This window comes from Cuculus canorus, chromosome 9 (genome assembly GCF_017976375.1).
Source record: "Cuculus canorus isolate bCucCan1 chromosome 9, bCucCan1.pri, whole genome shotgun sequence".
NCBI classification, from domain to species: domain Eukaryota; kingdom Metazoa; phylum Chordata; class Aves; order Cuculiformes; family Cuculidae; genus Cuculus; species Cuculus canorus.
Window position 1 is genome coordinate 27,513,251 of NC_071409.1, and position 14,312 is coordinate 27,527,562.

A 14,312-nucleotide genomic window follows, 5' to 3' on the forward strand; every position below is an offset into this window, starting at 1 on the left:
AGGCCTCATGTTCTTCTTCCTTCAACTTAAATCACTGATAGGATTGGAAACCTGAGTGCAACCAGCGGCTTCCAGCTGGCTACGCAGAACGACACGCAAGCAGCAAGCACTGGGCTGCGTTTCTCTCTTAGCACAACTCGGGGGGACAGGGGCTGCCGAGCTGGCTTTACGCAGTCACAGAAGTAGGAGGCTCCAGACAAAGAGCTCTGCCCCTAAAATACTTCTAGGACCCCTTTCTTCTCTTCTCTTTTCATGGGTGCTACAAGCTCTGAGGCTGCAGAGATGCCGTTTACCACGAGAGGACACCATCCTACCTCCGACTTCCCCGGCACAACGGTTGGGTAAAAAATATCCATAATAACATTATGGAGACCGACTGGAACACACACGTCGGAGAGGAGAGCAAGAAAGAAACAATATGTTTATCATTCTGCTCTACCCAGCAAGAACGCTGCCCTGCCATTTATTTATGCAGCAAAAACCCCTTTAAACACACAAATCGCAGGAACATTAGGCTGTAGCAGGCAGACCAGGGATTAGGCTGAATATACTTCATCTGGTGATTTGTGAGTGCCTGTGTGTGAGAGGGGATGTACGAGTGCGCACGCGTGTGTGTGTTGGTTGACTTTAAAATGGAATAAACCACATTTAGCAGCTAGGTAGCTATGGAAACATAACCAAAATTGTTCTACCACCTTTCTGCCGCACTGCTTTCTGCAGTCCTGCAAATACTGTCAAGGGAGGACTGAATATTGTTTCTTATAAATAATAGAATGTAAAGAGCTACAGAAAGAATCGCTAAATTAGGATCTCGAAGAGGGGATAGTTCAGGAAAAAAATGCCCAGTAGCTGCAATATTAGTTTCTGATAACTTAGCAATGATAAGGGACTTAATTTTAGCCTTTTGTCTATATTTTTGCAATGTACACGAAGGTGCAGGCTGAGGAAATTGAGGTGTTTTGGTGTGTCTGCTCGTGCGGAGGCCATTGTGTGTACACAAACATATATAAATATACATGCACAAACACACTGCAACGGGTGCGTGCCCAGCACAAATATATCAACAGCTTTTTGCTGTTTAAAACGCAAAGGCCTTTGCCTGCTGCCTAGCTTTTCCGGCACACCGCAGCCCCAGCCAGAAGCAATTCCAGCTCCGCAGCCCTGCTCTGCCCCAGCAGGGCTCCCCAGTTCCTCTCCCAACCCACGGATTTGCCAGTAACGCTGCCGGTGGGGCTCCCAAAGCACCGCCAATCTCACTGAAGCATTTAGAGCCCGACAAGACTGGCTATACATCACAGTTGGTTTTAAAGAGCCTTTAAAACTGGGAATTAAATTCTGGCCCACCAGACTCAACCAGAGAATAGTCAGTTGTTTCACAGAGGGCCAAGGATTTAATCCTTGGGTGTACAGAGATTTTCCAGGGCTGAGCAGTCAGGACAAGTCCATTTAAGTCTTTTTAAGGCCGAATCTTGTCACCCCGTGCAGCCCAGTGGCAGAACGATGCACAAATGGCACCTTTGTGCCACTTGCCTTGCAACTCTCCGGAGAAGGCGGGCTGACTGGGGACAGCCAGGACAAGGACAGGGGACAACATGGTGCTCATGGTCCAAGAGGCATATGGCAACAGGGGTCTGGCCGGGGGGGATACTTCTCACTGATGTGCCCTCATTGATGTATTTCTCGAGTGCTGGCCCAGTTCAGCATTCCCACCTGCTGAACACAGAGAGCCAAGGTTAAGTGTCTATATGGCATCAGCCCTGCTGAGAGCAGAGGTCCATCCAGCTCTACGCCCACCTCTTCCAAGCCACCCATGATTTTCTTCCTCTCATTTGTCCCCTGCAGTTCTGTCCTCTTCAGATCAAGGTCTCCTAGTTTCTTGAGGTCCTACTGCTGTGGCAGGCAGTCAGTAGCTTCCTTTCACACCTTTCCTTGTGCCTGACTCCCTGAAACACAGATACCAGAACTACACACAGCATTCAAGCACCACAGGGTGCATGCAGGATGCATCCAGTCGCAGATTACAGGCTCTCTTTTACCCTCCATATTCTCTTCTGTAATGCCTCACGTTGCCCCCCGCTCTGTGATCACTGTTGACATTTCCAGAAACAGCCTGTACTACCTCTACAAGCTCCTTCCAGAGCGGTAACAGCTCACTCAGACCATGCCAACATGTGTAGGTGTAACTACTGCTGACTTTGCTCCAAGCACGGCTGCTGACAGTGAACTTCTCTGCCCTGTCACCACGTAGAGACCAGCATAGCGCAGCCCTCCTGCGCTTCACGGTCAGCTTTTGTTGGCACTGCCCTGAAAAATGCTGCAACCTTGCAAATCCTGGTTTCTGTTCGCAACCTCTTCCAGTTCGCTTGTGGATAGGACAGCACAAGCCCTACCAGAGATCCCTGGAGGACTTCACATGTGAGCCCTGCCCACAGTGCAAAGGGACTGCTTCTCCCCAGACACTTGGAGAAGGATGTTGGCTCCTAACGGCACATTCTTGAAATCCTTTTTTTGGAGGACTCCTAAAAGCAGCTCAGTGCCTAAAATGTACTGAGTTTATGGAAACACTTCTTCGTGCCACGACCATGAGCAATCAACCCTCTCCTTGCCATTTTGGTGCTCACACATGCTTGTTCTGTCCCTTTCCCCCCTCAAGCCTAGCAAAGGCACAAACTACCCTGCTCTGGTCCACTGGATAAATCTCCCTAACAAACCATCTCCTCACCCACCAGGCTGGCATCCAGCAGCGATTAAATACCACCCTACTGCAGCATGAGAGGATGGTAGAAGCTTCTCCTACATCTGAACCACTGACCTCCCTATGTGATCCACTAGACACCCATTGGATAGGAACCTTTATCAGGACTGAGATTCGAGCTAGAATGTACCTTGCTTTGGGCTTGTGCAGGACTCAGAGAGCTTAGTAAGGTTCAGGAAGCCCATCACCCCTCAGCAGGGCTGCCGTGCTTGCATTCAGGGTTCCCCAAGGGATCCCAAGGAAGCGGATGCTGAAGGACACATTTACTGTAGTTCAGGGTCTGAAGCAGGCTTTGCCTCTGCAGGCATTAGCCCCCATCTACATGTCAGATGTCCAAAAAATTAATCTACAGTCCCACTAAAATCTGTGGAGAGAGGTCAGCCCTTCTGGAGGCACTTCTTAAGGCAGGATGAGCGATCCCAGCAAGTCCTGGTTTTCTGCACTGATCTTCAAAGAAGCCAGGCCAACCAGCTCGGCACAGGAACCAGGCTGAAGACATGATAGCAGGAGAGAACCCCACGGCCCATAGAAACTGCAAAACTCTCTAACCCTAAGGACCTGCTTTCACAGTTCTGAATGAGGTGTCAACAGGCACCCCTGGATGCCTTGCACCCAGCTATCAAATGGGATCCGGGTCCCAACTAGCTTAGGCTGCTACAAGACAGAAAAGCTGGCAGAGGTCGTCCATCCTCCAGACCAACACAACACACTGGAGAATTTGGCTCCCAACAGGGCCTCTTAGCAGAGATGCCTCCTGCCAGGGAGGAATGAGAATGGGTGATGAAGCAAATACCTTTGGCAAGCATCGCAGAGTTAGTGCTGCTGATGAGCAACAACTGAGGCTTCAGAGGCAGCTGTGCTGCTCCACCCCCTCTGCCCGCAGCAATCCAGCCCTGTGTGACAGCCCAGTTGGGGATGAGACCCTGCCCTTCTTCAGATACTGGATTGGCCATGCACAGAAGCAGCAATGCCAACCTCTTCACCCTGCCTGATGGAAGGGGCATTGCCCAGTCACATCACAACCCCATACCGTCATTCCGGATTTAAGGTCAGGAGCAAGTCCCTCTCCAGCTCAATCTGTTGTTGCTTTAACAATCAGAAGGATAGAAAACCAAAACCCTTTACTGTCTATTGTTAAAGTTTACTGTCTAATGTTTTAATAAACAGTCAAGTTCTTCCTCCGATCATTAAATCGGCAATAAAGCAGAATGGAGACTGGTTTATGAGATTCTATCTGCATCACCAACATACAAATGTGAGGTCTTGGCAGCTGTGCACAAGCTACTCCCAGTTGCGTGGCTTCCTGCCCACAGTGAAAGTTGGGTCTGCTGCTCATTTGAAGACACACAGCCCAGCCTGCCTCACAGGAGATGGGCAGAGTGAGACCTCTCGAGGGCCCCCCTCACTCAGGCCTCCACTGAACTCCACACGTATAGAAAGATGACAGTGCAGATATGATGTTCTGCCCTGAGGATTAGGAATCCTCCTGGAGATGGTGCATGGGGCACATCTCAGAATGGTTTAGGACAGGCAAGCAGAGCAGTGCTGGTTACTCCTAAGCCTCTAGCAAGTGAACAGAATCACTTAAATGGCAGCAGCTGACCACATCAGGTGGTCAGGGTACACTTTACAACTAAGCCAATAGCTCCTGTTGTACCTGCAGCACCGGAGGCCAGGAGTTCATCAGGAGTCTCAAAGAGTGGATGATTTACTGGATGGGAATTAAATCGGCCACAGATATGGGCTTAAAAAGTAGAAATAATTAAAACCACAAGTTCTGGGGGGAGAGGGATGGGGCATGGTAGCACGCAGCTGGGTGCAGCCTCACAGCAGCAGATTCTGACTCCCTGCTCTTCAGCATCAAAACTTGGGGGGCTTAAGTGCCACACAATTAGACAATGTCTAAAGAAACTTAAACCCTTTGTTATCTCTGGGATGATTCATGTTGAGAGCATTAACGCCCTTTAATCTTTGTTTTTCCAGGAACCCCCAGCCCCCAGCCCAGCAGCTGTGGGCTGCGTGGACCCCAGTGTGAGCAGACATGGTGGTCCCTCGCATTCGCTCCATGTAGGACTAACTTCTAAACACCTTCCAAAAAGCTTATCTGCCACTTTTGCTTCAAAATTAATGTCATCCTACCATCCATCCCCAAAGTAATTTTTAATAGCTCACAGTTGTGGCATCAACTTTGATTACCAGCAGAGAGGTTTTATCTCCTTGGGGGTGGCTTTGTCGGCAACAGATACCAGATTTCCTGCTTACCACCAGTTGTGGGCTTTTCCAACCATTTGTCCACTCATCAAATTATCAGCACATTATCCCTGGGCAATGCCTTGTAATTTTCTCTTTTTATTACTCTATAAACAGTTTGGAAGCCAACCCCCCAGAGTGAGAATAGAAATTAACTTACTACTTACACATAAATAACCAGCACCGCGAAGAGAGACGGGACAAGAACACCGAAAAGCTACCAAAAAGAGAAAGGAGAGAGGAATATTAGTTAAGATTATCTTTTATAATGAGAGGAAAATGTGGTAGAAGATGTTTGCAGGGGAATTTTTGGGCCACTTAGTACAAGAGAAATACTGAGGTGCTGGAGTGCATCCAGAGGAGGGCAACAGGGCAGGGGAAGGGTCGGGAGCAAAAGTCTTATGAGGAGCAGCTGAAGGACCTGGAGCTACACTGGAGGGAGACCTCATTACTCTCTGCAGCTCCCAGAAAGAAGGTTGTGGTGAGGTGGGTATTAGTCATTTCTCCAAGGTAACAAGTGAGAGGATGAGAGAAAACAGCCTCAAGTTGTGCCAGGGGAGATTTAGATTGGATATTAAGAAAAAATACAAGGTCAAGCCCTGGCAGAGGCTGCCCAGGGCAGTGGTGGAGTCTCCATCTGTGGAGGGGTTCAAAAAACATGTGGCTGTGGCCCTTTGGGCCATGGTTTAGCAGGCACGGGGGGGTTGGGCTGAGGGCTGGACTGGATGACCCAAGAGGGCTTTTCCAATCTTAATGATTTCATGATTCTATGATAATGGGGAAAAGAGACAAAGCCCTGAGAAGCCCTGCAGGAGAATGCTGCTGCGTTACATTTCCCTGATAACCCTTCCAGCAGCACTCGCCCTGGTTTTCTATACCTTGGTCCCAAGTGCCAGTGACCCCAAGGGAACATGATGCCTGGAGAGCCCTGGGAAAGAAAAACAGCCGTTACTGACACAGTACTGCTACAGCCATCCCAACTATATTATAGCTATATATTTGAAGCTAAAGACAGGAGAAAGGGCTTTGATGGAGGAAGGAGATTGCTCTAAATGAAAATGAAATGCAGTTTACGGAGAGGGAGAACCAGTCCTAAATCTATGCCTAATTGAATTATAAATAGCCTGGATACTTTCTTCCCATTCACAAGCTTGTTAAACCTCCAAATATATGTATACACAATCTCACATTTTCTAAACATTTCTATTCAGCTTTCTATTTCATTGTGACATTTTCTATTTCAAAGCTGACCTATTTCGAGGAGTAAGAAAATTAGCTGAATTCCCCCAAATCAAAATGTTTCACTCTGCGTTGAATAAAATATTGGGTTTATTTCTTCTTTCTCCAAAGAAATACACTCCTCCATAGGAGCTACCAGAAGGGATTTTATTTATTCTTTTGAAGTCCAGTTCAGCCACAGAACAGAAAAGAAACCCCAATCCTCGACACAATTCGCACAGCAATGATTTCCAGCCTACTTTCACGTTTCAAATTAAGCTATCTAATCTATCCCATGGATTTGGGATACAGGAATTTGAAGCATTACTGGGGACTGATAAACTGAGTAAGGGGTTTTGTCTACATCAAACGTTTCTTGGGGCCACATCTCCTGTGAAAGAACTGACCACAGCCTACCCTATCCTATTTGACACAGATGTCTCTTGATAGCCATCACTGTGGTTTCTTGGCAGCTTTGGAAATAAAGGTGAGCGGAGATTTTGTATTGCACACCAGTCTGGCAGGCCAATCTCTGGATGAATTCCCTCACAGTCAAGTGGCAGCTTTTAGGAGTCATTCTTCAAGTGTTTTGAACACTTCCCCTGCCAGTATTTGATTAAAGAGATTTTTAATCGGCACAAGATACCTTCCAATGCAGCTGCCATAGCTGAGAGAGGAAATATAAATCCCACAACAGTCCTGAAAGCCAAAGAGAGATTTGAGCATCACTGCAGGTTTCAGTTTGTTCCTCTTAGAGAGGCTCGTTAATAAGGATGACTTACTTCTTGCTTACAGCGACGATGCTTTTAGTACATGAGGGATGGTCCTCAATGGAGCTGGGAAAGGCTATATCACTGGAAGCTCTGTTGGATGACATAGCAGGAGGTTTTCTTTCTGATGGGGTCTTTTTCTCTTTTTGAGCGATCCTGATGCTATTCTCCTACTCTGCAACAAAGGTCTAGCTGGAAGGAAGAAAAAGAAATCCATTTGGATGACTACTTGCACATCTCAGAGCCTTTGCTCCAGGCTGCCTGGAGGCTGTTGGACAACTCTGCACCATCACCACGTTTCCTTGACAATGCCTACAAGATTTTCTTCCTGAGGCTGCCTCTGAAGCACAGATCTCCGCACAGCAGCTCCTGCAAAATAGTCCTCGCTTGAAGTCAGTTGCCTGAACACGTGATGGAGAGAGACCTGTGCAGCTTCCTGGCAGCAGAGCATGGAGCACAGCTCCCCAAAACTTTTCACAAAAGGTTGTGTTGGGACTGCTCGGCGCAATCAGTGCATGAGCTGTTAATGTGGAACTCATGATTGCTAGCGGCAATCACGGGGTCTGAAAACACAGCAGGATTCAAAGGAAGATCAGCCACTCACACAAGGTAACAAGGACATCTTAAAATGAGCAGCTATTGAATTGGGATTGGGAGCTAATTTATCCCAAGGGAAGGTTATTTGTTAACTGCCTCTTGAAGAGTTGCTGATAGAGCTGAAGGAAGGGTGACAATTTCTCTTCACAATATCCCCAAAGGATTATTCAGCCTCCTCTAAAATGAAAACTAAAGCTTCTTAAAGCAGGTGGACAGAGACTACAGACAGCAGCACAGATGCCTCAAGGTTCACATGCCCATGACCTGAGCAAGACAGATGTTGTCCAGCCCCAAAGAGCAGGGCTGAAACCTTCCTGTTTGAGATGTCCCAGGGTATTCTCCTCAGCGTGCTGCTACTCGAGATGGGCACCGGTACCTCAAGGACATTATGTTTTATGTGCAGCTACTGTGCTCTCAGTGCCTGTCACTGGTACCAACCACCACGGTTAAGTGCCCATGTTCCTGCTCCAGAACATCTTCAGCCAAACAGCAGGCATTTGAGACAGAAAAGCCTCTTACTCAGGCAAAGATGCTTCTTCTGACTCCACCACTATTCATATCCCCTTGTTTTGATAAGAAGCCATATCACCGATGACTTGCTAGATCCTAGCAGTTCCCAAAGCCAGAAATCTCACAAATACATCTGTCCTTATTTCTTCCCTTAAAATTCTTGAAATATTTCACAGTCCTTCTCTTAATATCTCTGTGACATCCCCTCCCCAAGACACAGATGGGCCTCGTCCACCTTCAGGCACTTCAACAGACTCAGTGTGTTTCCACATGGACACCACAGAATCACAGAATGGTTTGGAAGGGATTTTTAAAGGTCATCTAGCCCACCCCGCTGCAGCAAGCACAGACACCTCCCCCTGGATCAGGTTGCTCCAAGCCCCATCCAACCTGGCCTTGATCACCTCCAGGGATGGGGCTTCTACCACCTCCCTAGGCAACCTGGTACAGGGCCTCCCCACACTCACTGTAAACAATTTCTTCCTTTTGTCTTGTCTAACTGTCCCCTTTTTCAGTCTAAAACCCCTCATCCTGTCACAGCAGACCTACTAAGAAATTTTTCCTCATCTTTCTTATAAGCTCCCTTTTGGTACTGACAGACCACAATAACATCCCCCTGGAGCCTCGTCTTCTCCAGGCAGAACAGCCTCAACTGTCTCAGCCTGTCCTCATAGCAGAGGGGCTCCAGCCCTCCGACCATTTTTGTGACCTCCCTCTGGACCTGCTCTAACAGGTCCCCATCTTTCTTGGGCTTGAGCGCTCCAGAGCTGGACACAGGGCTCCAAGTGGGGCCTCACCAGAGCCGAGCAGAGGGGCAGAATCCCCTCCCTTGCCCTGCTGGCCACTACTTCACTATCTTCTGGAGAAGAGTCTCCTTTAAGCTGCTGAGAGGCCTGAGGACGTGGCAGAGGTGATAAAATAGAGTAAAGACTCTTAAAAGATCAAGGACATTAGGCTGAGATGGAGATGTTCAGTTGAACAGCCAGTTCCGGGTGGCTGCAGAAAGTCAGAAGTCTGTGACTGAGAAGCAGAGTTTTCTTTCTAGAAAGCCCAGCAGGTCACCACACTCCTCACCCAAACTACCAGCCTGTTCAGACCCAGGCAGAGCCGAGCATCCAAGCATCCATGTTAATCAGCACCCAAACACCCTGCAGTGGAGACAGTTTAACCCCTTAAAACCTCAGGTGAGTGGACCCTCAGAAAGGAGGGTGCCCTGGGCAGGCAGCATACCCTGGCACCACTGCAGGAGACATCTGGCCCTGGGACTTCACTCCAAAGACAGTAACCAACTCCAAACATGAGCAAAGACAAAAATGAGGCTCAGACAGAGCAGTAAAATAAATCAGTGACAGAGTCTCAAAAAGAGACAAATGAAGTTGAAATTCGTCCTTGTTTATTTTAATGTTTGGAATGTTTCCGAGGCGATTTATGCCCCCACTTCAATGTGTTTCTCTTTGTCTCTCTCTCCTCCCTCCCTTTTTTAAAAAAAAAGAAAAAATATTTGGAAGTTAATTGGATTTCCAGGCTTCGCAGCCAGACACCATAATTGATCTCCGAAGAGATGGATTTGTTGGTTAGCTGGGCATGAATTTGACAACGGGAGAGGGAAGGGAAGAAAAATATCACCCTGCACACCGAGCAGCAGTGGGCACAAGGGGTCACACGGGCAGAGCCAGAAACCGAGGGCAAAGCTTCCCTCTGTCCTGACCTTGTTCTCCATTTCCAAGTTAAATAATGCTTGTTACTCTGGACTCGTTCAGTTAAGAAGCCACGGAGAGCTGAGCTGGCCAGGAGAATCCCCTTGTTTACAACTATGTTTCAGAGGAAATCTTTTGGCTTCCGTTGGGCCCCAGCTTTTTGAAACTGCTTGTGGGAAAATACCTGTTTGCCCCTCTGCCGTGGCATTGGATACTTCTTGCCTTTCCATTCCCTCCCCTCCTTCATCCTGCCTTAAATGTTTCTGATCTCCAAAGCACGGATGCCTCAGGCAAGAGCCCCCGTCCCTGCAGCTCCTGCCGCCCTGCACATCCCCCAGTCAGCGCTGCTCCTTACCCCAGCCCGACCTTCACCCCTAAACCCACATTGCTCACCCTACTCTCCCGAAAAGGCAGGGGCCATCCCAAGTCTCAGCAGAGCAGTTCACACAGCGAGGTGAAGAAGCGGCAGTGAGTTGAGGGGTACAAAGATGCACCCAGCTGCCTATACCCACATTCCCCATTTTGCCCGAAGAGTTTCAAAGAGTCCTCACCAAGCCAAGCTCACAATCAGCAGAGGGCTGGTCAACAAACCTTGGCCAAGAAACAGAGGTTTCTCCTCTATTATACGTAGCCAAAAGTATCACACTCTGTTCTCAGCTTAACAGCTGCATGGGACCTGATCCTGCTGCTCTGGATATAACAGAGAACACTGTGCCTGAAGGTACTTCACTAAAACCTGCCATGGCCTCCTGCTCTCTGCTGTCCATCTCTGCAGCAGATGGGAAGCAGCCCTTCCCAACAGGCTGCAGCACGCTCCGGCAGCACCTGTGGGGAATCCAGGCTCCCACACATTCCTGCAGGTAAACCCACATGGGAATTTGGTGCCAAATGAGGACAGGAGCAGATTTCCAAGAGCCGCCGCTGGGGATTAGCACCATCCACCTCTAGACTGGACGAGGAAGGCATTTCTGGGAGTGTGCTGACACAGTTACAGCAGCCCAGTGAGCACTGGTCCCAGCCAGAGCACCCTCCCATCGCAGAGGTGCACCCAACACACCATCACTGTGCACTCCAGCCCTGAGCTACTGGAAGACCTTGGTTATCCAGGAGAGTGACACGCACCAGGGGAAAAGTTCCCCGGAAAATTCATCTCCTCCACACAAGTCTCTTCTTGGCTCGTTATAGGCTTTGCCGCACATTTATCTGCAATATCAGGCTGGAGCTCCAGTAGTAGAGCTTGCAAGGAGCCAGGAAAAATCAACAGCCTGAGACAGACCCCCCTTTCCCTTGTGGGTAACCCAAAGGGAAGTATCGCATTAGTGTGCACCTGCCAACCTGCCCAGGAGATGAAGAATTGCACTCCTTTTATCTGTCTGAAAATGCTAGTTATGGTGTACTGATGCTTTGCTGTTCAGAAGCAATTCCATAATAATTGACCCAGCATTTCTGAGCTGCTGACACCACCCAGGCACAGCCCTGCAGGAGGAAACACGGGGTTCGCACAATGCATCGTTAAACTCTGGAGCTAACTTCCATGGGAAGTTGCCGTGGCCAAGAATTCGTGACATTTCAGAGAGGAAGCAGACATGTACATGGATAATAAGAATAGCCGCAGCTATAGCAGATAAATACCAACGTCTCTGCTGAAAGCGATATTAATATTGCAGGCAAGCTCCAGCTACTGGAGTCAACGAGCAGATCTAACGCGGGGCAGAGTCGCCTTCTGTTGCACCTTCCTTTGCAGCATCCGCTCCCGGCCAACCCTCGGAGAGGACAGGGAGTTACATGGATCTCATCCAGATCCTGCAATTCCCTTCTTCTGTTTTGTTTTCTAAAGTCTGTATCAAAAATATGATGCAGTCTTATTTTTGCCTTTGTTTGCACTGGATATAAAACTCTGTGCAATGGGAGATTTCTGAAATTGCAAAGCAAGTTTATAGACAGGAACGCTGCTCTGTGCAGGTGTAAGATATCACTCACTGCCAAGCATTACAGCTACTACAGACTGTGACAAGGAAGCAGCTCACAAATGGTCACGCAAAGGAAAACATCTGTTACGAACTAGCAGGTACACAGATCATCTGCAAATTGCACAGCTTGTGCCTGATTTTCCCTGGCTTTGTTTAGCAACTTGCAGTGCGGCAAGGCGGGAGGCAGCTGCTGGCAGGAGGGATCTCCGCGGCGCAGAGCTGGAGTGATGGAGGCGCGATGGAAGAGGGACGGCATCCCTCTCACCCTGCAGAAGACACAGGGCATGCCACAGACATTATTTAACTCTAGACCACTCCAGAAAGCCACGTTATGCTTATATATACACACAGAGGTTACACTGCAGGCATCACACCCGCTCCCCTGCAGAACGAGCTCTCTCCTGCCCCAGAGCTACCTGCTTTTCCCCTTGCCCGGGCTCCTGGGGCTGGCAGCACGCAGAGTTGCCATTTGCCTCCACCTCACACACAGAAGATCTCCTGACCTCAGCCAGACCTTTACATCTGCTTCCTGATCTAAGCCCCATAATGTGAAACAGGATTCGGTTTCCATCACGCAGGACCTCTGGTTGATCTCCAGCCAGCCTCTGGACTCCACCACAGCTCCCAACACCATGTGCCACAGCTGTGCCTCTCCCAAGCACCTGCTCCCCACATTCCCACCCGTAAAGGACCCAGACACCTCAGACCCAGACCACAGTGCTGGCTGTGCCCAAAATCTCCCACCAGCTCAGGATCTAGGCCTCTAGAGTCCTTCTCAGCCTTGCATAAGTTCTACTCCCGTCTGTCAGGAAGCCAAGGGTACAATTTTGACTCAATTTTTCTTTTTAAAAATGATTTAACAATACTTGTGAGCACTTTAGTCCTTGAGCAAAGCAAAGGCAAAGGCGGTAGGAGAAGAGGCCTCATCCCTGCCCCATACCACCATTGTCTGCTCTGAGCTCCCACTCTCCTCAGACACATCAACACCTTTGGCACGTGATTCATCACATCAAGAGTAGTTCACCACTTGTAGCACTGAGCAACAAGACTTGTCCTGGACACACACCTTAGCAATCAATGGGAATTTCAACTGTGACTTCATTGAGAAAGGGATCAAGCCATTTAAAATCCCAATTCCTCCAACACAAGGGTCTGGCACATTGCAGAAGCCCCATGTATACACTGGGGCTTCACAAGCATCTGCATGTGTGTGGGGTGGATCACAGTGCTTGGTAAGAGCACACGTGAAGTGCTGTGCAATCCTTGTCACCTAAAATTGGGGCCAAGGATGGTGAGCTTGGGCTGGAACTGGCTCAGAAGAAGGCTACCAAGACCGCCAGAGCAAAGGTGGCCTTTTTAGAAGAGTCAGCTGCTAGGAGAGCCTGACGTGTTACTCTAAGAAAACAAAGGTGGAAAGGTCATGAAATTGTTCTCTCTCCATGTACCAGGAGGTTTAACATGAAGGAAGAGAAAGAGCTATTGAAAGTGAAAGGACAACATCAGCAAAAGGTCATAAACCACCCATGAATAAATTTAGTTGAGAAACTAGAATAAGGTTTCTCACTATTCAAACAATTAGGGAAAAAGCCAGTGCAATATAGAGGGGCAGGGGGGGATCAGCCTAGGAGAGGGACAAGAGGCTGCACTTCAGAGAGCAGGACTGGATGGCTCAGGGGTCCTGCCCCAACCCTGTTACTGCGGGGCAGGCTGAGGGTGCCTGAGTGGCGAGGTGTGCCAGGAGAGAGGACAGGGCGAGAGAGTTGGGGTTGTTCAGCCTGGAGAGGAGATGCTCCTGGGACACTTTAGAGCAGCTTCCAGTGCTGAAAGGGGCTCCAGGAAAGCTGGGGAGGGGCTCTGGATCAGGGAGTGCAGGGACAGGATGAGGGGAACGGTTTTCAGCTGGAAGAGGGGAGATTGAGATGAGATCTTAGGGAGGAATGTTCTGCTGTGAGGGTGGGGAGGCCCTGGCCCAGGGTGCCCAGAGCAGTGGTGGCTGCCCCATCCCTGGAGGGGTTCCAGGCCAGGTTGGATGGGGCTTGGAGCCCCTGATCCAGTGGGAGGTGTCCCTCCCCACAGCAGAGAGTGGCTTTAACTATGGAATGGTTTGGTTTGATCTCACCGGCTGAGTATCAACCCTTGCAAGTCCTGGTGACTTCCAGGGAAATGGGCTGTTTCCAGTAGAGTGAAGGGGGTTTTGTCATAAAATACTCACTCTGTGACAGCTCAGCTGTTTGCCAGAGGAAACCATCCACCTAAAAGAAATTACCCAGCCAAAGAAGTAAAACCTATCAGAATAGCTGATTTAACACACACTATTATCACCCCATACAGACAGAAGCTTCTCTGATTCTGGAGGTGCTTAAGCACCTGATTTCAGTTAAGCCAAAACACTTTCAAAAAACCTGGCCCTTCGCGCAGAACCAAGATCACCTTTGAAGACCCAGCAAGGCAGCCGGCTTTGCTGAATCAATCAATCTCACTGTTACTTTATTCAGCATAAAAAAAAAGTTCCCAGGGATTACTTTTCCACCAGAACTTGTTAACA

General features: G+C 48.9%; 1 protein-coding gene across 16 annotated transcripts in view; it reads right to left on the reverse strand.

The window, feature by feature from the left end:
* Nucleotides 1-14,312, reverse strand: part of LOC128852994 (uncharacterized) — a 143,798-nt gene that overhangs the window by 28,468 nt on the left and 101,018 nt on the right. For 9 of the 16 annotated variants that reach the window (XM_054074066.1, XM_054074068.1, XM_054074072.1 and 6 more), the window contains 4 exons: nucleotides 7,006-7,185; nucleotides 6,870-6,922; nucleotides 5,884-5,933; nucleotides 5,173-5,222 (listed from right to left, as the gene is read on the reverse strand). In XM_054074066.1, coding sequence (XP_053930041.1) covers nucleotides 5,173-5,222; nucleotides 5,884-5,933; nucleotides 6,870-6,922; nucleotides 7,006-7,100 — 248 coding nt within the window. In that variant the 5' untranslated portion in view covers nucleotides 7,101-7,185. The remainder of the gene's footprint in view (nucleotides 1-5,172; nucleotides 5,223-5,883; nucleotides 5,934-6,869; nucleotides 6,923-7,005; nucleotides 7,186-14,312) is intronic. The other 7 variants (XM_054074059.1, XM_054074063.1, XM_054074062.1 and 4 more) reach the window with 2 other exon arrangements.